At 32.0% G+C, this 22376-nt stretch overlaps 2 protein-coding genes and 1 pseudogene across 2 annotated transcripts; 1 reads left to right on the forward strand and 2 right to left on the reverse strand.

The window, feature by feature from the left end:
* Nucleotides 1-971: 971 nt before the first annotated feature.
* On the reverse strand, nucleotides 972-1665 carry LOC132933764 (uncharacterized). Its single transcript, XM_061000041.1, has 3 exons — nucleotides 1509-1665; nucleotides 1169-1251; nucleotides 972-1097 (listed from the first exon to the last, which is right to left on the reverse strand). The coding sequence occupies exons 1-3, from the start codon at nucleotides 1663-1665 to the stop codon at nucleotides 972-974; spliced, it is 366 nt and encodes a 121-aa protein (XP_060856024.1).
* A 601-nt stretch (nucleotides 1666-2266) lies between these two features.
* Nucleotides 2267-4240, reverse strand: LOC132949611 (uncharacterized; annotated as a pseudogene).
* A 14738-nt stretch (nucleotides 4241-18978) lies between these two features.
* Nucleotides 18979-21997, forward strand: LOC132949619 (zinc finger MYM-type protein 1-like). The gene is made up of 4 exons (XM_061020602.1): nucleotides 18979-19081; nucleotides 19189-19287; nucleotides 19827-21146; nucleotides 21273-21997. Exons 1-4 carry the CDS (start codon nucleotides 18979-18981, stop codon nucleotides 21995-21997), a joined length of 2247 nt encoding a protein of 748 aa, XP_060876585.1.
* Nucleotides 21998-22376: the final 379 nt, after the last annotated feature.

The raw sequence follows: 22376 nt of genomic DNA on the forward strand, positions 1-22376 counted from the left end.
TATTATATTATCTATTAGTACAAAAAAAAATTTAAAATAGTAATATTTTTTGTATCTTAATAGAGTTGAAGATAAACTCAATTGTTATTTGTTTCATTAATTTAAAAATCTTCTTGTAATTTTTATTATGAAAAAAATATATTATTTTTGTTTAAACATTATTAGAAGTTAAATTTTAATAAAACAATAAATTGTAAAATACGCTTAGTCATTGGCTTATAGGTGGTCACAGAGGTAAGTACAATGGTAATTTAAGTCAATGACAGTAAAAAAAATAAAGTCGGATGAATGTTACATTATTTATTTTGCAGGGTAACGACTAACGATGTATTTACTATTTCAGTGTACAAATTGTGTTAATCGTTAAATCGAAAAACATTTTAGTGAACCTAATTAAATATTATTATTATTTTGTGATATTATGAATGTGAATTTAGTTTTGACGTATTTGAAAAGTATTTTAAATGTACATAAATGAGTACCTAGGTAATCGAATTAAAGGGAAAAACTTTTTATGTGAGCAAACTGCGAACAGACCGTTCGTATTCTGGCCGCTATCGGCGTCGGATCTGTCATATTCTGTGAATGCAATAATATTGCAATCGCTGAACGACTGCGACGGGCGACGGCGTTTGCCGTTTGACGACGACACACGACAACGCACGACAACGGTTGTCCTCGGCGGCGGTCGGCGACGATAATGACGATTAGAAATAATTATTTTATTTTATTACAGGCCAATTCCTTAGCGCTCTCTATCGGGAGTAATTACGGCGCAGCATATTTTCTATAGCAGTGGGCTATCTATAGTATTTATAATCAATGGTTATATGTAATAACATATAACTAAATATTTACACAAAAGGAACATAATAAATGCATTTAAGAAAATAAAATAAATAAACTTCTGAAGCAAACAAAATAGGTAATAATATACTATATATACATATATATCTGTTAACATTTAGGAACTACATTTTTTCGATTAAAAGTTTCATAACAGACACCATATTTTCCTCGTTTGTTAATCTCCGTTCATCATTTTCAGCCATTTTATTCATAGCACTTGCCAACTGAGAAATAGATAGACTTATATTCTGAAAAAGTACGGAAATAATCATAATGATTAAAAGAATATCTACATACAAATACATTTATTATTATTTACATCCATATGTTGTGCATTTCTTTCAGCTAACTTGGTGAATGTGTCTCTTGCATCTCCCAATTGGGTTCTTAAAGTTTTTTTAGCTAAATCAAAATATTATAATAATAAAGTAAAAAACGTAGGTACCACTGTGCTGTACAGAAGGTGTCTGGAGGAATCACTGTATATGAATTAAATTTGAATTTAATTATGTAAAATCATTGTATACAAAAAATGATCTTAAAGAAGAAAATCTGAACTTTTCAACTACCCCAAAAGTTGATGAGAAAAAAAATTGAAATCTCAGTATCTACTTCACTCAGAATGTAAAATCGCTTTCTTTAAAAGTATAAACATTTACCCGTTTTGTTTTGATTTTGAACCAGTTTTCTTTTATGTAAGTTAGTTTTCAAAGTTGACACAGGAGTTTCAGGTTTATAACTTGAAATCTGAGCTGAATCAGGAGTTGCAATAATAGATTCTTCTTGCTCATCATATTCATCAATAAAGTTGTCCATGGCAGTTTGATTTAAATTATCAAAAACAACTAACAAAAACAAACAATTACATTTTTAACAAATTGTATTTAGTTACATAGTAGGGGAGAATGTTGTGCCTTGGACCATATGTACCTTGGTCTTATATTTATTTCTGCCTTTATAAATGGTAAAGAATTAATTCGTGGAGGAAATTATAGTCACTAGTTCTATGACATTGAAATATATTGAGTTAGAACAAAAAAACACTGATGTATTTATAGTAAAAAAATTTAATTTCACCTATCAAAATAACAATTTTTGGTTTTTTTAAATTTTATTTTCAACATTTAAATTTGTGATAGAAGTTCTTAAGGTTAGTGCCATTTTACGTTAAATATTATGTAGAATTAAATGGTGTTAATTCATACAAACAATTTGCGTTAAGATCTAGAAAAAATTAATTCTTTCCAAATTGGTAGGTATAATTAATGTACTAAATAAATTGTTTGAAAAAAAAATAATCATGTATAGATTTATTATATCTACAATATTTGTAATATGCATTAAAGTGAAATATTAACAATAACAGCAGTTAGGGGACATTTAATGAAAATGGTCCCAAGGTACAACACTCCCCTAATTAATAATTATATTTAAATTGATTACTTTCATTATCGACATGAGGTCTAATTGATATAGGTTCGGCTTCTAATATGGAATGATCACCTGCAGCTAAACGTTCTAGATCGTCACACTACCATAAAATAGGGTTTTACATTATAATAAACTCATGTACTTTTTTTGTGGAATATCACTATTTCAACAATTATTATTCATATTTTAATACTTGATCGTCTGGAAATGAATCAGGACAAGTTGTGCCTTCTACATATTCATAACCCATTAGACCGAGAACTTTGTTCTCTCTGTCGGTTAACTCCGAAATTTGTCTTTTGGCGTTTCGGAGAGCAGAATGTTGTTTAGACACTTGTTTTCAGGTCCCTCCATGACTATAATATAACAAAACCATTCAAAAACACATAGCATAATTTATACAATACAGCATAAAAATTATGGACACAATCTTATGATTTACATTTTTCTATAAGAGAAACCCTTACAAGTTACAATATAATTTAATTGAATACTAACCTCTTTCCACGATTTGACGTCCTTTTCCTTAACCCCCTGGTTTCACAAGTTATTCAAGTTTACAACCAAATCATCCCATGAACCTCTCAAGTCATCCCTTCCGTGGACGGAATTAAATTTTCCCGTGGCTACATGTGGATGCTGGACCATGTAGTCAACTAAAAAAGATAATTGTTTTTCATTCCTTCTTCCCTGCCTTGATCTTTTGCAGTTCTGAACTTGGCTACTGTTTGACAATGAATAATTCAATATTTAAGAACATTAGAAATTAATACATTAAATAAATAACTAAACGAGTTAGTAAATATTTACAATTTTAGTTATAAAATGAAAAACGTTAAGACAATAAGACAATAACTTTCAATTTATAAATAATAATAATATTATAAGGATTAATATTCAAACTATGAAAATCAGTTAATGATAACGATACCGAAAGTGATAAAACCAGATGTTTAGAACTTGAGGTTTTCATTGGCTACATTTTACAATCTCCCGTTGTATAATTATTTCATATCGAAAATTCGATAACCTTTTATGTATCAATGTTTGTCGATAAAGAGTTTTAGAGAATCGGAACTTTGATAACGATTTTCGATACATTTAGGAATACTCGTTAACGAATTCTTATCGATATTATTCGATATATTATTATCGACTTACAGAATCGATCTACTGTTTTGAGTAATAACCGCTTCCAAAAAATGTCGTTTACCGGTAACCGATTGTAAACCGGTTATCTAAAAAAATTGTATTACACCTTTGTACCCGTATACTTAATACAATATTCGTGTTTTTATAAGAATCAAGCTATTTTTAGATTTCCCTGTACAATATACGATGAGAGAGACCGAGACTATCGACTATCGAGTACCGTCATAACCAACTAACGATATTTTATGTTATATGTAGGTAGGAAATAGAAATGTAGAATACCCATTATTTGAATTATTATCACAAGAAAACGAAGATATAATAGTATGATTTAAGAATAGTTTTAAGAAGTTATTATTTATTAAACCATTAGTAGCTACGAGCGTATAATCATTTATGTAGCTAAAATAAATTAAACATAATATTATTAGAGTTCATACGTACCGGTAGTCAGTTATTATAACGTTTATGTTAGTTGAAAAATTGTCACGGTAACCGATAACCGGGAGTACAGATAGGTTTATAATAACGGTAACCGTTTATTGGTTCTCCAAATTTCCGAGAAATAACTGGTTTTCGGTAAAAACCGGTAACCGGTTACAAGCCCTGAAAATTTCTATTATAAATCTCTAAATTCCTGTTGGAGCACCTACCGGGGGTGATCACTTCCCTTTTTAAATTAGCCTATGACAACTCACAAAGAATGTGGCTCTGTATCGGTGATAGAATTTTTTTGGGGAAAATGAATGCCTCCACTCCATTGACTGTTGTTTTGATTGTGGTGTGAAGTGGTAGACCCACGTTTCATCTCTTGTCACTATTGAGTCCAAAAATACAGCTCCTTCAGCGTACAGCTCCTAAACCTCGCGGGAACTTTCGATGCGTTGGCGTTTGTGATCCTCTGTAAGCATCTTTGGCACCCATCTTGCACTACACTTTCGGTATCCCAAATCACTTATGATTCTGTGAAGCGAGGACTTGGGTATTTGCAACTTTTCTCCAAGTTCTCGAACAGTCACTCGTCGATCTTCACGAAGTTCAGACTCAACTTGTTCTTGGAGATTGTCAGAAACAGATGGCCTTCTACTTCTGGCTTCATCATGGGTATTCGTCCTCCCATTTGAAAATTCTCTGCACCACTTCCTCACATTTTTAATTGACATAGACGTCGATCCATAAGAGGTACAAAGTTGTCGATGGATGGCCGCCGGCGTCTCGCCACGTGAGTGAAGAAAACGGATTACCGCGCGAAGCTCACACTGAGCATGGACAGATAAGGAGGCGGACGCTGACGAGGTTGACGTGCTCACCTCGTTCACGTGTCATGAAGGTACTAAACGTCCAATCCGTCTAGTTCAAACTTTCTTAGACAGATAAGAAGTTAATGGTTATATCAGTGGTACCAACTTATAAAAATAAAATTTTCGTTGGCCGCTAGAAAATTGGGACAAGCCTCGTATTATATTATATATAATATAATGAAAATAACAAACGTGTTCCGGTATTTGACCGATGACCGTGTCACGATATTAATTGTAGTAAAACAATACTGTTGGATAATGAAATGAATTAATAGGTACCACAACTGCCTTCCGTTATGATCAAATTTGTAAAAATGTAATATTTTTCTAAAATCTTTCTTGAAATTTGTATGGCTAATAGAATCTGGCTTGCTGAATACGATATATCAGGCGATCCTGATTCGTAGACTATCTTAGATGGGAGGGGGTGTCTCAAAACTTAACAGACTTTAGCACCCCAACCACTAACACCAAATGATCTGAAATAATTAGATGATGCTATAAAAAAACAGCTAGTAAAAATTCAGATTTAAACATGTATAAAAAACGAAAGGTACCTATATTATACTATGTATAATCAATGGTAATATATAATTTTCATCAAATATAGTATTGTGAATATTGTTTATCTTAATGGCTCGACACATTATCACAAGCGCTTTCCAATAATAAAATTAAATAAAAATAAAATATACCTATTATTACATTCAAATATGAAACCATAGGTAACATACCTATATAAAACATTATAGCGGTAGGTATTGGTTATTGGGTAACATAACAATATAATGATATTTAAAAATGCACGGGTAATTTCTGATTATAAATTTGTTATGTTTCTGATTGGTCGCTGAATTTTGCTCCAGAGAACCAAAAGTCCTACTCAGGTTACTCATCCTGCAGGTTACATCGTGTGATTCACTGCAGGGTGCCCACTCAGATCGTGAGCAGTCACCAACAAACTCTTCCGCATGGTCATAGGCATGACGAACCACTTTCGTCCCTTGTACTTCCTATCAGTGTTGTTAAAATTCCTTTTATATAGGAATCCGTTCAACTCCTCGTTCCTTTAGTTTAAATGGGAATTCGTTCAGTTCCTCGTTCATTTAATGCCAAAATCTTTTCCTCGTTCCTCGTGGTTCATGAGTTATCAGTTATTATCATAAGCACTAATCAGAACACAGTCATATGTGAATAAAAAATTGGTAGTCTCGTCTATTATTTTTTTTATAGATTAAAAACATGATTTGTAAAGAAAAATACAAAATTTTTCTCCCTAAATGTTTTTTTTAATTTTTCCGAGAAGAACAAAAGAATTATAATACGTATGTTCCTATTTTTTTAAAAAAAATAATGGAATTTATTCCTTTATTGCTCCTCTAAAAAGGAATTTATTCTAGGAATCGTTCCTTTAAAAACGCGTTCCTTAACAACACCGCATCCTATACAGAAGACCAGCAACCAACTCATACTCATCGTCCGCCGCTTCAGGCAGTGCCTTAATCGACCTGACCAATTGAGCAACTTCCGGGTCAGGCGTTTGACACATCTGAACTAGCTATCGCTCCGTCATTAGCACACACACTTCATACCGCTCTGTTAACAAGACATCCAAGTCGCTATCTTCTACTGCGACAGGTGCCTGAGACAGTGCATCCCCATGAGCCATCTTAGTTAGTATTTTCAAAGGAAATTAATAACAAGAAAATTAAAGGTATTAATAATATAATTTAATATACATTTGGCATTTACAGTATTTCTTGAACGTTTTTTTGGAATAAAATATAATTAAAATTCATTAAATGTATCTTCTTTTTCCCTTTAGCAACTTATTTGATATTTATACTAATAGTTTAGTATTTTACACATTGGGTATTTAAATTATTATAAATTATACATTTTACATAAATATTTATCTATATAATATAGTATAGTACATGGGTAAGTGCATGTCGATCTGCTGTACAGTAGGTTACAAGTTGGTCAAAATGGACGAAGTTTACTAGTTGGGTCCGGGCTTTTTTCGGGTGCTACAGTAGTTGGATCCTTGCAAAAAAACATTTCCCTTCTTATTTTTACAGACTTAGGACTGGCAGTGATCTATAAATTAGAACACAAGTATGATTAAAAATATTTTTTTACAATGATGCAAAATATATTAAAATGTTAATATTAGTAGGTAGGTATATTTATATAGTATAAAATGTCAAAAAATATTAGTAGGTATAAAGTATAAAATGTTAAAAAATATTATAATATTCATATGGTTAGTAAAAATTTAAACGAAAGGGCTTTTACGAATTCAAATCGATTTATTTTACCCAACATTTTTTCCATCATTTTTTCTTCAATAAAATTCTCTTTTAATAATATAATTTTTCTTTTGTTCTGCCCACTTCTAATTTTTATGTAAATATTGATTTGTACAGTTTTTAAGACTTCGATAAATTAATATAAGTTATTCTTTTCTAAATAGAATTTTGAATTGAAATGAGCGTGGAAAGACTCACAGGCATTTGTCGTTCTCATTGTTGATGGTTTGAAGTCTGACCAAATATTAGGGGGAAAATTGCTTCTGAGTCAATATAATTATTTAATATATAATCCGTAAATTCTTGTATTCGTTGATCATTTGGTTGAATAGATAAATAGATCTTCTACAAAACAATCCGCAACTTCCTCAGGTCTTGAGAATGGTAATCTAAAAAAATATTTCAGAATCTTATTTATATTCATTACTAAGTCCTAAAGTTTGTATTTTTCTCAACCAGCTTTGTGCAATATGAAACCAAGCGCCTAAATGAATTGCGTTCTCGAAATCTGCGTATAAAAAATCTGGTTTAAAAATTAAATTAATCTTAATACATTCGTCGATTAATAACTGAAAAGGTTGTGTATATATTTGAGTGCATTTATCTTTGAGTAGGCAAAAAATTAAAGAAACGTAAAGGTTGTTATGTATTATGTGGATTGTAAACGTTTGATACTGATATTGAGCGAATATTAGCTATATATTTTAATACATTTATGGGTTAATTTTATTGCTTTTAACAATATTCTATATCAATACTTGTAAGTTACAGTTTTTATAATCGGATCCAATTAGTATGTTAACGTTTTTATTATTGGACTCAATTAGTATGTTATCGTTTTTATAGACGGACCCAATTAGTTTTTTACCTTTATCATAAATGTTATTATGGACCCAACTCGGATACGTCCGTAATGGATGATATCAAATTTGAGTTCAATGAAATAATATCTTTGTACAAGTATAACGATTCTGAGCGAAAACAGCCAGTCAGCCTATGATATTACTAAGTACATTTGATGATATTATTGCGAATAAAGCAATATATATTATATAATCTATTTACGTGGAACCTTGTTCTAGAATTTCAATCCTTAGATATAAAAGTTGAACATTTTATAAATTTTTAACTACAAAATAATTATTAAATTTTAAATTCAAAATTTGAATTTTAAATCCTTATAAAAAAAATTTTATTTTTAATATTAAATATTCAGTCAAAATTTCATGTATCTACGGTCATTTGTTTTAAAGTTACACTAAAAACCAAAATCGATTTTGCGTAAAAATTTTCGGTTTTCCTTAATTTTTCTTTCGTTTTTCATGGCGCCATTAAAAATTACTGGGAATTTTAAATTTTGACATCCTCAATGCACCAACAATATTCACTTTCTCATCAAACAAGATACTGAAGTGGAAAATTGAATCATTATTTCGACTACTTATCGTGTACACAGACACAAAAATAAAAATAAAAAAAAATATAAAAAACACATATCAACTGCATTCTACACTTCTCTTTGCTCTAGAACATCTGTGAAAAAAGGTGATTATAATTTTGATGTTCTTACCTATAATTATAAATGCGTCCCTCCTTATTCAATGACCTTTTAGAAAATTACCTCATAAGGTTTTGTTTCAGGGAAAAGCTTCATCTGCAACAAAGAAGTGAGGGAAATTGCCCTTATTTTCCCATCCGGGTAATGGTCTAGGTTCAGGTAGATCCAATGTACTATTCTGCAAAGCTATTCCTAGTGAACTTCTTCGAAACACTTTACCGTCACTGTTTCGGCCATAATCACCCACATCAATTGTTAAGAAAATTCCATCCGCATCCACACAGGCCATCAACACTAGACTAAACTAATGCTTATAATTATAATAAGCTGAACCTGTATTTGATGGACACTTAATTTTAAAGTGTTTGCCATCAATCGAGTCTATACAGTTTAGAATATTCCATAGATCATAGAATCGGTCTGCAACAGTTTCCCACTTGTTCTTTGTAGGTATTGGCATGTATTTATCTTGAAGACGGTACCAAATAACTTGAGCCGTTTCAGCTATAATACTTCTGGTTGTTGACTCTCCTCTTAAGAAGTACATTGAATATGCCTTCATATTATGTCCACCTATTGCAAGAAATCTAATAAAAGTAAAATACAGTATTACCTACTTATTTTCTTATTAGTTATTCTATACCTTTCCTTTTACTCTTCCACAAGGCACAAACAGTATATAATTTGTAATTCATATTTTATGGATATTGATTAGGTATATGATAAAAATATTAGGTATTGAAAAATAAAAATTTTGAGTTGTTTATAAACATTTAAAGTTCAAATTTGGACAAGATTTATCAAATTTATAATTTATTAATTATTTTGTAGTTAAAAATGTATAAAATGTTCAACTTTTGTAGCTAAGGATTAAAAATTTAAAACAAGGTTCCACGTAAATAGGTTATATATAAATTACTTTCTTCGCAATAATAACATCAAATATACTTGGTAATATCATAGGCTGACGGACCGTTTTCGCTCAGAATCGTTTTTCTTATAAAATGATATTATATCATTGAATTCATATTTAACACCATCCATTACAGTGACCCACTTGTAACATACTGTACAGCAGAGCAACATCCACTAACCCACCTTTTTTTTAAGTTTTTTTTTCTATGAATGTCAATCATTTTTTTTTTTTGGGGTAAAAAATCTTGAAAATTTAATACAAGGCTCTTTAAATATTCTTACAATGCATTTGAAAAATATTTTAAAAAAATAGTAACAATTTTTTTTATAACCAGGCATTTAAAATTTCAAATATTGACAAAACACGTAAAAATCACGAAAATTTGTAAATTATTTTGAGTTTATTTTAAAATGTGATAGAAGATTCCTGATAAGTTTGTTAAAAATACAAAATTCTTACAAGAAAGTTAAATTAAATTGTAATAAGCATTTAAAATTAATATTTTTACAAGAATAAAACACAATATTTAAATACAATATTCGCTACATTCTGAATCTATAATACAATACAATATTATAATGTACAATAAACATCGGAATGGTAATAAAACATATATTTTTTTTATTTAGGAATTGCACTGGACGTCGAATTGTCGATGTTATGTGCTTTTTTGGACAAATTCAGAATAGGGAACACAAAGGAAGTTTTGGTTGCTCGTTTTTGAACATGATATTTTTATCTGAAAAGCGTTACGGATTCAGATCTGTATATATGTTTAAATGCAAAATGTGTAATATAAAATGTTCGATTGAATCTGAGAAAAGGGAACCAGAAAACTTTATTTCTATAAATCAAGCAATAGTAAGTGGGACAATTGCAGCTGTTACTAGCCTGTTGCTAGCCTATAACACTTGCCGAAGAACTTGTTTCCGCTGACATACCATGTATGTCAAATACTACGTATAATGCTGTTTTATTGGTTATGAGTGAGAACATACACAATGCGGATAGAAAAGAAAAAAGATCTTTTAGACATGTGCAAGTATATGCCTCAACAAAACAGTGACTTCTATACTTCATTACCGGGATAATAAATTGTATTAATTTTAAAATATGTAAAAAAAATAATGTGATTTTTAGTAATAAAATACCATGTTTTATTAAGTGAAATGAATACAGTACCTACACAAAAAAATAAAATAATGGTAGAGTGTTATTATAGTCAAATATGTAAGAACGTGCTACGTGCGTTCCAAATAACATTAAAAAAAATGTATAATACATTTTTCATTTTTAGTTGTTTCTGAACATTTACGAATTGCTACATAGCAAGTTATTCCCGCCCACCCTTCAATTAATAATCACATTTTTTAAATTTAATTTTGATGATTTTAGGCTTAAATTATTGGATATAAATCTAAAAAAATACTATTTATTGGTATTAGGAATCGATATTGTGTGATTTGCTAAAGATTAAAAAATAAAATAATCAAAAATTCTACCAACCATGTGTACTTTATGAACTGGTCAAAAGGAGCAACTAGCATAGAGGCAAATGTGGTTGTTGAAGGTTTTAAAAAAAGTGTAGAAATGCATGGGTTAAAATATAAGAAATTAATTGGTAATATTATGATTAATTATTGAGGTATGTAAGTAATAATGCACTGTTCGTGTTATTACTTAGGTGTTTATGTTAATACATTGTACCTAATCTATTTATCATTGATTTAAAGTTATGGTATTGCATGGTAGTTATATATTTAATATACCTACCTATTACCTAGCTATGCATAAAATAAACTTCATAAAAATAGAATTTAAATAAATACAGTAAAAAAATAAACTAAATATGACTTAATTAAATTCATTTAAAATACCTAGGCTATTTTGATAAGAATTTAGAAAATTTACATTAATAATCTAGCTAGGTAGAACAAAAGTTTTTATTAATTTATCTGGTTTTTCATTTATGCTTTTTTTGGTTATTTTAGTGGATGACGATTCTAGTGTTACGAAAAGGCTAAATGAGGTAATGCCATACGGTCCCAACTATTTTATTCAAAAAATTGAGTGCCGTAACCATTTATCATGCAATTATGGCACAAAATTGGCAGTAATATACTCGATTCCCCAAGAGTTGACTCACTCGCCCAACGAAAACCGACCACGGCCTCGCAGGCCGCTGTGTCCTCGGAGCGCTAGCGGTAGTCGTCGTGACTGCACCTGGTGTTTACGTAGCGACTCGATTATCTTGAAGATATTTCGACAATATCTCCGCCAACGCGCGCCACTGTCTACGATTACTTTTTATTCTTTTTACAATTATTTTTTTTATCCGTATTTGTTATTTTTTCATCGATATAATTTGCTGTACTGTATTAACGTATAATATAAGTACAATTTTACGTTGTTCGGTGGTTAACGACATGTTGACAACTGAAAATAAAATGTACAACTGCCTACAACTTCACAACCTCTTGCAGGTTGCACGTGTGAATTCATCGACGTCAATTTTGCCAACAATATGTTGCGTTGCGTGCGTTGCGTTGCGGGCGAACGTATAAACGCAACGCACGGATTCAGTTAGGACACAGCGTAAGACAATTAATGAGGGTGGTGAGCTCAAACATTATTGTAAGTTAAAAAATGAAATAATAAGTAGTGAAGGATTATTGTATTATCAATCTAGGCTTTTAATTCCAAAAACATTAAGAAAATACATAATTCACAAATTACATGAAACTCACTTAGGGATCACAAAAACTAAGGCAAGACCTAGACAATTATTTTATTTTCCTGGTATAAATACACAAATTGAAAACTATATACTTTCTTGTGCTGTGTGTTTGAAATTTAGTAGATCTAAAGTTAAGGAACCAATGCTATCTCATACAATTCCAGACATTCCATTTTATAAAATTGCAATTGATATAGCAGAGTTTGGGGGAAAAAGTTATTTATTCTTTGTTGATTATTATTCAAGGTGGATTGAAATATTAAAATCATATAATAAAACAAGTGACGCAGTCATAGAAGTCCTTAAGCAATTGTTTGGTAGATTAGGTATCCCTGGACAACTAATTGCTGACAATATGACATTTGGTAGTTTTAAGTTCAAGGAATTTTCAAATAAATGGAATTTTCAAATAATAACATCAAGCCCACATTATGCTCAGAGTAATGGTCTAGCTGAACGAGGGGTTGGCATTGCCAAAGATATGTTAAAAAAAAGTTACCATACAGGTATGGATGTTGATTATTATCTATTAGCATACAGAAATACTCCCATCTCTGGGTTACAATATAGCCCTGCTCAACTTCTACAAAGCAGAGAACTAAGGAGCACTTTATTAGTTGATAAAAGTAAATTCAAACCTAAAGTAGTGTTGTGTAGTGACAAAATAATACAAAATATAGAAAAACAAAAGTATTTTTATGACAAGGCAGCAAGGAAAGGAGTTGAAACATTTGTTAAGGGACAGTTAGTCTATGTACAAGATAAATTTAACAAAACCTGGAGTGAGGGCAAAATATTAAAAAAAATTACTGGAGCCAAGAAGCTATCTGGTAAAAATAAAGAGTGGAAATACGGTGAGAAGAAATGTACAGTGGTTAAAAAAAAGAACACAAAATGAGTATGAAGATTTTGGAAAATTTGAAGATAATGAATATGATAATGAGACTGAAAATGAAAATATTGAAAATGGTACTGAAAAGGAAAATGAAATTTGTAATGATGGTATAAAAAGAACTAAAAGAGGTAGGGTAATTAAAACAACCAAAAGGTATTTGTAAACGACCAATGTTTTGCTTGTATCTTATCGTTTAGTATTAGTATTTCTTTGGATATGTTATTAAGAGGGTTTTCGTTAGCTATTAAATTTGTATCATGAATTATGATTATTATTAATTGCAAATGTATTAAATATAATGTATTTCAAGTTGATTGTATTGTTTAATTGTTCATTTTTTGAAGTTAAACTTCTTTACGTAGGGTAGTGAGGAAAAAAAATCGAACGGGCGGCCGTACGAAGCGTATCAGTACGTCATGTACATAATATCACATAATAATAATATTACGTATTATAAATTATAATGTTGGACGGTGACAGCGTTAAAATATGAATATCTTGTCATCACCAAAATTTAGCCCTTTTGGTCGACATTATGTTATTCATTATTTTAAAAGGATCGAATTCCAACACAGAGGAAGTCCTCATGCACATACTTTCTATAGTTAGCAGAGGCCAGGAGCCTCCATTATGTCATTGGTACAGAGTCTTCAAATCTCATCGAATTAATTGATCGAGTTATTTCTGTATCAGCTAATTATGCATCGGGTCATATAAATCCATAAAAACATCATCATACGTTCACATGTTACAAAAACATTATTGGTAACAGGAAAGAATGTCGATTCGAAGCTCCGTTCATACCAAGTCGATCAACAATTATACTATCTCTCATGCAAAAAGAAGAAGGCGGATTTTCTGGTTATTTTAAACATTACAAAAACATCAAAAGTAATCTTGAAAACACGGATTATCCTGATATTGACACATTCTACTTTCAAAATAATGTTTTATCAGACGATCACTATCATCACATACTTTTAGCAGGTAATAAAAGGCCTAGAGTTTTTTTGAGGCGCCAACCATCTGAAAAATGGCATAACCCATTTAATCCGTTTATTTTAAATATTATGAAATCAAACATGGATATTATACAATTTATTACGGACATATATTCTTGCGCTAATTATGTATCTGAATATGTCAATAAAAGCAACCGGGGTATCAGTAACCTCCAAAGAGAAATTATAAAAACAATAGATGAACATCCAAAATTTGACATTGTCGAAATTACACGAAACCTTGGTATAAAAATGCTTAATAGTGTTGAAATGCCAAGTCAAGAAGCTGCCTGGTATCTTTTAAGAGCTCCAATGTCAAAAAGTTCTGCCGAAAGCTGAATGCTTGTTATCAAATAAAAATATTATAATAATGGTTGCAATCTACATCTCCCAAAATCAGAAAATGGCTTATATCATCAAATTTATTCATAAAGCATTTTTAGTGTATAGCCATGGTAACGAAAATACATGTGCAATGGTCATGAGTGGGGATTTCAATGTTAATTTTACATCTTCTGATTCAGCACCTCTCGTAACTTTATTGCGAGACAAATTCAGTTTGCAATTGAATAATTATCCTACAATATCAACTACCAAATCAGGCACAACAATCGATGCAATTTTTACGCGATATATCGTTAATGTTCAGTCGCAAATGTACGATTCCTATTTTAGTTATCATATGCCAATCATAACTACTATACCGATTGAGCAAAATGATAATCAATCATTAATATAAAAAAAAATATAAAAAATATAATTTACACTGTTTTTTTTCTTTCTTTATTATCCTCATTCCAAAAGAAGTTTAACTTCCCGCGCGCGTACTGGTAATTATTTATTTTATTATAATTAATAATTATTAATTAATCTGGATAAGAGAGATGTGAATAATGTATTATTATTATTATTATTATTTTGTTCAAGGTGGTACAATTGTACCTAACCTCACACTCATGTTTTTCCCGTTCATGTATGTACTCAGTTGTAGTTGTCGTAATGCCGACACAGTCGTTATAAATTATGATACAGTCTTTGTTATTTTGTAAGAAACATGTTTTATAATAAAGTATTGTTTGACCTTATCAGTCCATGATTTAAACTGTGTCCTTTAAATTAAATACATCTTGAACCACTAATTAAAACACTACCTACATTGCTCGAACTCGCGTTTGTACTGTCCGCCATTTTGATGATTTTTTTCAAATTTCGCCATGTTTTCAAAATATAAATTTTCAAATTCATCTCGATACCTTTCGTTGTTTTCATTGGCGACATCCTCTTCCTCTATCTGCAGCTGCACGCAACGGAACTCTTCCCAATTTTGCTTCGCTTTTTCTGCTCTTACTTTGACCTGGTCGAAGTCCACGTTGTCATCGCCATTAGTTCGTAAGTATGTGGCAAAACGCGTTAATTGGGCTTTAATCTGGCCCCGTTGCGCGATAAGAGCGTTTAAATCGGACATTATTCTCGCGCTGGTGATGAGTATTGAATAATGCTACTAATACTATGAACCTGCAGGTGGACAATAGCCAATGTTCCGACTATTACTGTATGTTTTGCGTTTCGTACCGAACGTTTGTCGCAGTGGCCTCGACTTAGAAATGCCCAACTTCTATATTTCTGACCTTTACTATTCTACGTGTTTTAGTACGAGGACGATATATAGGAGAACTATACATGTACGGGTCCCCAGCCCCCCCACTTTAAAATTTTCCATTTTTTTTGAACTATACGAGAAACTATAATTGTGTATAATGTGTATAGTATAATATATTAAGTACCTATATTATTACCTTCGTGATCATTCTTTCGCCGCCATAATGGGGTGGACCAGAATAAACAAAAATGTCGGTCATCGGGCATTCGGCTATATTTATGTATAAAGTCCTGGAAGTGGGAATGACAATAGCCCCTAAAATGCAGTTACATTTCAACCTCAATAAAAACAAGGAATAATTAAAAAATGACAACGGAATTGGCCTACAAATCTAAAAATGTGTTCTTGAATACAACTTGAAATACTTCTCAACGTAATATTATGACCGGTCCAATAATAACTTTCCGTAGGTACATCAGGCTCACTAACGTATCGACATCCATCAGATAACTTTGGTAAGTTTTCAAACTGTATCGTTCATTCTTGTGCAATGCTAAAGAAAATTAATTTATTAGATAAATATGATACTATAACAAATTTTAAATTGTTAACGTTTTCAACTTACAGTTATGCAGATGGATGTCGATCGGTTTGGGAGCGACTTCTGTTACGACATTCTCACTAACGTATCGACATCCATCAGATAACTTTGGTAAGTTTTCAAACTGTATCGTTCATTCTTGTGCAATGCTAAAGAAAATTAATTTATTAGATAAATATGATACTATAACAAATTTTAAATTGTTAACGTTTTCAACTTACAGTTATGCAGATGGATGTCGATCGGTTTGGGAGCGACTTCTGTTACGACATTGTTATAATGAATTCAAACCGTAAAACATTAAATTAATTAAGTAAGTACTGTATTGATATAGTCTATTATTTTTTTACCATGCTTTCATTGTATTAAATATTAAATACAAGACTTATAACTTACATTATTGGATCGGACATATAGTAACGTCGAGTTGAGATACCTGTCCTTAAACACATTTTCGATTTTCCGTAACCTGGCACCAATTCCGTTCCATATTTTCCAACACTCTGGACATTTAAAATATAAATTATTAGACCTCATTTTTATCGAGGTTTTTTGGGAGTCGTATTTGGGGCAATCGTTTTTGCAGTTTTTTATTTTTTTGCTCTGTAGAGGTGGGGGTAACGTTCAATACATGGCTCGTTTTCGTCTCATGGATGATAACCTCACCTTGAAGTTGTGTCGCCAAAGTTCTGTGACCACCAACTTCGTCCCTTTGCACAGTTGTCGTTTCTCAGCAACATGACGATCGAACCGACCTTAAGTAACTCGTGCGGCAGTAGCCCGTTCGGATGCAGAGCGTTGAGGAACTCTGTCTGGTAGTTTTCCGCTTTCTTGACGTCGTTGACCATCACTGTGTCTATGGCGTAGTACGTCCTTTCGGCGCTCGTTACGCGTCGTAGCACTGTGGAATTTATTTGGTGGCATTCCTCGTTGCGGGGACACAGTATGATTCTCCGAGCGAACTCGTCGACGTTGGCCAACGACATTTGCTGTGGATAGACGACTGTAAATCCAAAACGTCACAAACCAGTTGCGTTGGGATGTTGACAGTGTCCGGAATACCGTCGACCGACGGCAGTTGACCGTTACCGAGCTGAAGTAGCCAAGCAGCGAAGTCGGTGTCGTTGTGGACGCGCACGTTCCGCGTCAGCCGAAACTGTACAAACTCTCTCCACAATGAGTGGCGTTTGATAGATGACATGACGATGGAGCTCCTGTTCCCCCGGCGAACGACGGGCAATATCTGTCTGAAGTCGCCAGCTAACAGTATTGGTTTACCACCAAACGGTAGTGCCGATCCCATGATATCCTTGAGCAAGCGATCGACCACCTTGAATTGTAGGCCCGGGGACATGGGCGCTCTTCGTCCCAGACAATCAGCGAAGCATCGCGTATTCTCTGCGCACGCAAAGACTGCATGGTGATGATCGAAGTAGATTGTTCGGTCAGCGTTCCCAATGGCAATCCGAAAGTCCAGTGCACCGTCATGCCGCCCTCCATGAGGGATGCGGTGATCCCGGTGTATGCCACTCTCAACATCGTCCGTTGTGTGTTACGAAACGACGATATTAGGCATCCGTATAGAGTCGTTTTTCTCGTGCCTCCTAGCCCGTCGCCGTATAACATTTTCTGGACGTTGCGGTTGTCGTCAACGGCCGCCATCACTCGATCGTACACCGTTCGCTGTTCGTCGTTCAAGTCGCGCAATCGTTGTTGCCAGGCAACAACCGCGTCTATTGCACCGAACATTTGGTCGTCTTGATCCGGTTCCAGTAGATCGTCGTCTGGATTGGGTAGTCGTTGAGAGATTTTCCGCGTGCACGAAGTAAGTCTCCGATTGCTTTGAGACATGCCCTCGCGCGGTCGACGTTTTGGAAGCGCTGATTGAAGTCTTCCATCGCGGTACAGGTCCGCGGCGTCCGCGGGATGGCAAAACAATAGTACCGTGACGCATAGGCGTCACTAAGGGGTATCGAGGGGTATCTTTGCTACCCCAGACATTTTTTTCGGGTAGCAAGGGTATCGTTTTGCTACCCCAAATAAAATCTTAGATTTTAACAGTATAATCGATGTTTTTTTCAAGTGGGTACAAAAATAGACTATAATACTATATATTATTGTGATTATGTTCAAAATAATAATATTTTGTGATAAGTCCAATACGGACGATTAAATAGCGTGCACTGAGATAGATAAGAATATACTTATCTATCTCAGTGATAGCGTGTACCACGGTTAAAGATAATATAGTATATAGCTGATATATAAAGTATATCTTTAACCGTGGTGTATATAATATACGTCATATCAAGTTCTAAAACGAAAAGGTTAGCCAGTTATCATGATATTTTCTGATTGGCTATTGTCCGTGACCCGTGTGTCATATATGCTAGATCAAAAGAGCGGTTTTCATACAATACGTCTTGTTATCAATAATCTATATTCTATCTCATATGATTGCCCGAGCGTTATGCTTGAGCTGTCTCGTTTGTTGTTTCTGTATTATTGTTACAGACTTACAGTGTAAATTGTGAATTTTGGACTCGTGCTTAAAATTTCAAAAGCTTAAAGATTATTATCTATTTTTTAATTTTTGAAAAACGCTATTGTTCTGTTTAGAACAGTATGGGTAAAATAACAAAAACAAAAAAAACATTACACCAATATTTCACTAAAAAATCGACATCTCCTGGCAAAGATGAAACAAATGATACAATCGTCAGCAATGGTAAGTTGCTAAAATACTTTATACTGTTCTGTGTTATAACTAATTATACTAAAATGTATTATGTACTAATATTAAATTGTTTATGTTTAATTTGTTTATTTTGTTAGATGTACAATCAGAAACATTCATTGAACAATCCTGTCCTGATGATCTATTACATGCAAGTTCCTCAACTTCAGTTACAATAACAGCTATAGAATCTACTGGTACAATTGCAGAAACTTGTTATATTATAACTTGTTTGTCGTTTGTGTCATTGTTGTTGGTCGTTGGATATACTTACCTATCCAGGTTTTTTTTTTTGTGGACATAACTTGCTAGTTAGACATTTATGTGCAAATAGTTATTGAGGTATGAATAATAATGTAACGGGTAAGTACCCACTACTCAGTGTTAAGTAAATTATTAATAAAGTACAATACCAGTGGACAGTGGCGTTTTTCTATAAATATGTGTAAACTGTATTACTTAATCAATTGTGTAACTTCATGCATTACCTAACTGCTTTACTAAACTAGTAGTTAATGCTTTATATATAATGTAGTTAAATATATAAACATTCAATGCATGTATATATTATGTAGTATTTTAGTTATTTATTTGTATTAAGATTATAAAAAATTGATCAGTTTTGTTGAATAACACATTTGGCGCCTATTTCTTTAACTTAAAATGATTTGTTATTTATTTATTTATTAATTTTGCTAATATTAAATTAAAATAAGTTTTTAAATTTATTTTTTAGAGCAAAGTGATACCTCTGTGGTATTGGATACAAATTTATATGATCGTGATCCTGCCAAAGGTGTTAATATTGCATATAAATTGTTAAGTTTGAATACGGGACCATACCAGCCAATAAATATTGAATTTTTATCTCATAATGGTAGAAAATTTCTCCAAAGGTGGTACAACATTTATAATTGGTTAGAGTACAGTCCTTCTACTCATTCTGCTTACTGCTTTAACTGTCGTGCTTTTCCTCCAAATAATTCTGATTCAAGTTTTATTGATGGAGGCTTTTGCACTTGGTCTAAAGCCACATTTGCATTTAACAAACATGAAAAAAGTTTATCTCATAAACATTCAACTTTAAAAGTAAATAGCTACAAGGCATCATTTATCAGTGGTAGTGTAGCTGATAAAGTTGATAATCACCACCAACATGAACTAGCAGAAAATAGAATGTACTTATCAAATCTTCTTGACAGTCTACTATTTTGTGGAAGACAAGGGATTGGTATTAGAGGTCATCGTGAGGATGAATCATCATTAAATAAGGGCAATTATTTAGAATTATTAAACTTGAGAGCTAAAGATAATACCATTATAAATCGTTTCTTTATTGAAAAAGAGAAAACTTTTCGTTATGTTAGTGTTCCTTACACCAATATGTTTCTCAATTATATGGGAAAAAATATCAAGGACTCTATTATTAATGATATTCAACAAGCCATTATTTTTAGCATAATTGTAGATGAAACGCAAGATCTTGCTAGACACGAACAAGTGTCAGTATGTGTAAGATATGTTTCGAAAACATTGGAACCTCATGAAGTATTTTTAGGATTTTATCGAACAGCATCAACAGATGGAGAGTCATTAACTACTTTAATAAAAGAAGTAATCTTATCAAATGGTTTGAGTATTAACAACATAAGAGGCCAATGTTATGATGGCGCTGCATCAATGCGTGGCTCTTACAGTGGGGTCCAGGCAAGAATTCGTGATGAAAATAAACTAGCTGTATACGTTCATTGTTACGCTCATATTCTTAACCTATGTCTTGTAGATCTTTCTAAAGTAATACCTCATGTGAGAAACACATTTGGTACTCTTCAATCATTGTATTCATTTATAGGTGCTTCATCAAAACGATACAGTATTTTTGAACAAATAATGTTAGAAACATCTTCTAATGGAAAAAATAAATTAAAATCCTTAAGTGACACACGGTGGAATTTCCGCATAGAATCAATAAAAGCAGTTATTAAAACATTGCCAGTTATACTAAAAACATTAGAAACAATTTCAGAAAATGACTCTTTACATGGATCAGATGCTAGTAGTTTATTGAATAATATTCAGACATTTCAGTTTGTATTTTGTTTGTACACTTTAAATAAAATAATGGAACAAACTAATATACTTTCAAAGTATTTACAATCTCCATCGATAAATTATGCCACAGTCAATATTATGTCACAGAAAATTATTGATGAATTAAATGAGTATCGCTCTGAAAATGCATTTAATGAAATTTGGAAGGTCACGCAAGAGATAGTCAATAGTTATGATTTCCTATCACCTAAGATGCCTCGCAAAAGAAGTTTACCAGTTAAAAAAATTGGTGGTGGTTCAATTCATCCAGAGTTTACAGATGTCAAGGATTTTTATAGAATAGAAATGTATTATTTAATTCTTGACACAATCACACAAGCAATAAAAGACAAGTTTAATGAAAATGATTTAAAGATTTTAAACTCAATAAACAACATTTTAGTTAATGAGAATCCTGATTTATCTGATATTCAGGAAGTTAGTGCAGTATATAGATTTGATGTAAATGAATTGAAGTCTGAAATAATTATTTTCAATAGAATGTTTATCAGTTTGAAAAAAGAAGTTAACTTTGAAAATAAATTAGCATATATAAAAAAAGTTGAAGTTGGGAGTGGTTTCCCTATATTAGTAGATGTATTTAAATTATTTTTGACTATACCAATGAACAGTGCATCGTGCGAAAGAAGCTTTTCGTGCTTAAGAAGATTAAAAAATTACTTAAGAATAACCATGGGCCAAACAAGATTAAGTGACTTAGGTTTATTGTATATACATAAAGATAAAGAAGTAAATAAAGATGCAGTTATCGACAAATTTTGTGCTGACAACAAACGTCGAATTAATTTAAAATAAATATTTGAGTACTGATACATTTAATATATGTTTGTATCTAATGTTTTCTAATGTATATAATTTGTTTTTAATTAATGTAACAGTTAAAAAAAATAATATAGTTCAATCAAAATTTTAAATATACATATGCATTTTTATTGTACAAAATAACGATTAAACCTATAAAAAATTATTTTTTCACTTTCTAAAAATAAACTTTGCTACCCTAGAATTTGGACTCTAGTGACGCCCATGCCGTGACGTATAGATAACGCAGTTGAATGGCTGTGTCCAACGACGATGATTCTGTCAAGCACGTCCGCCACGCTTCGTTGTCTTCCAACAATCCCAACGCAACGGCTGCGTCTTCAAGTCTCGGAAAGGCCGCGGGCCTCTTCTA

Source organism: Metopolophium dirhodum, chromosome 1 (genome assembly GCF_019925205.1).
Source record: "Metopolophium dirhodum isolate CAU chromosome 1, ASM1992520v1, whole genome shotgun sequence".
Lineage (NCBI taxonomy): Eukaryota > Metazoa > Arthropoda > Insecta > Hemiptera > Aphididae > Metopolophium > Metopolophium dirhodum.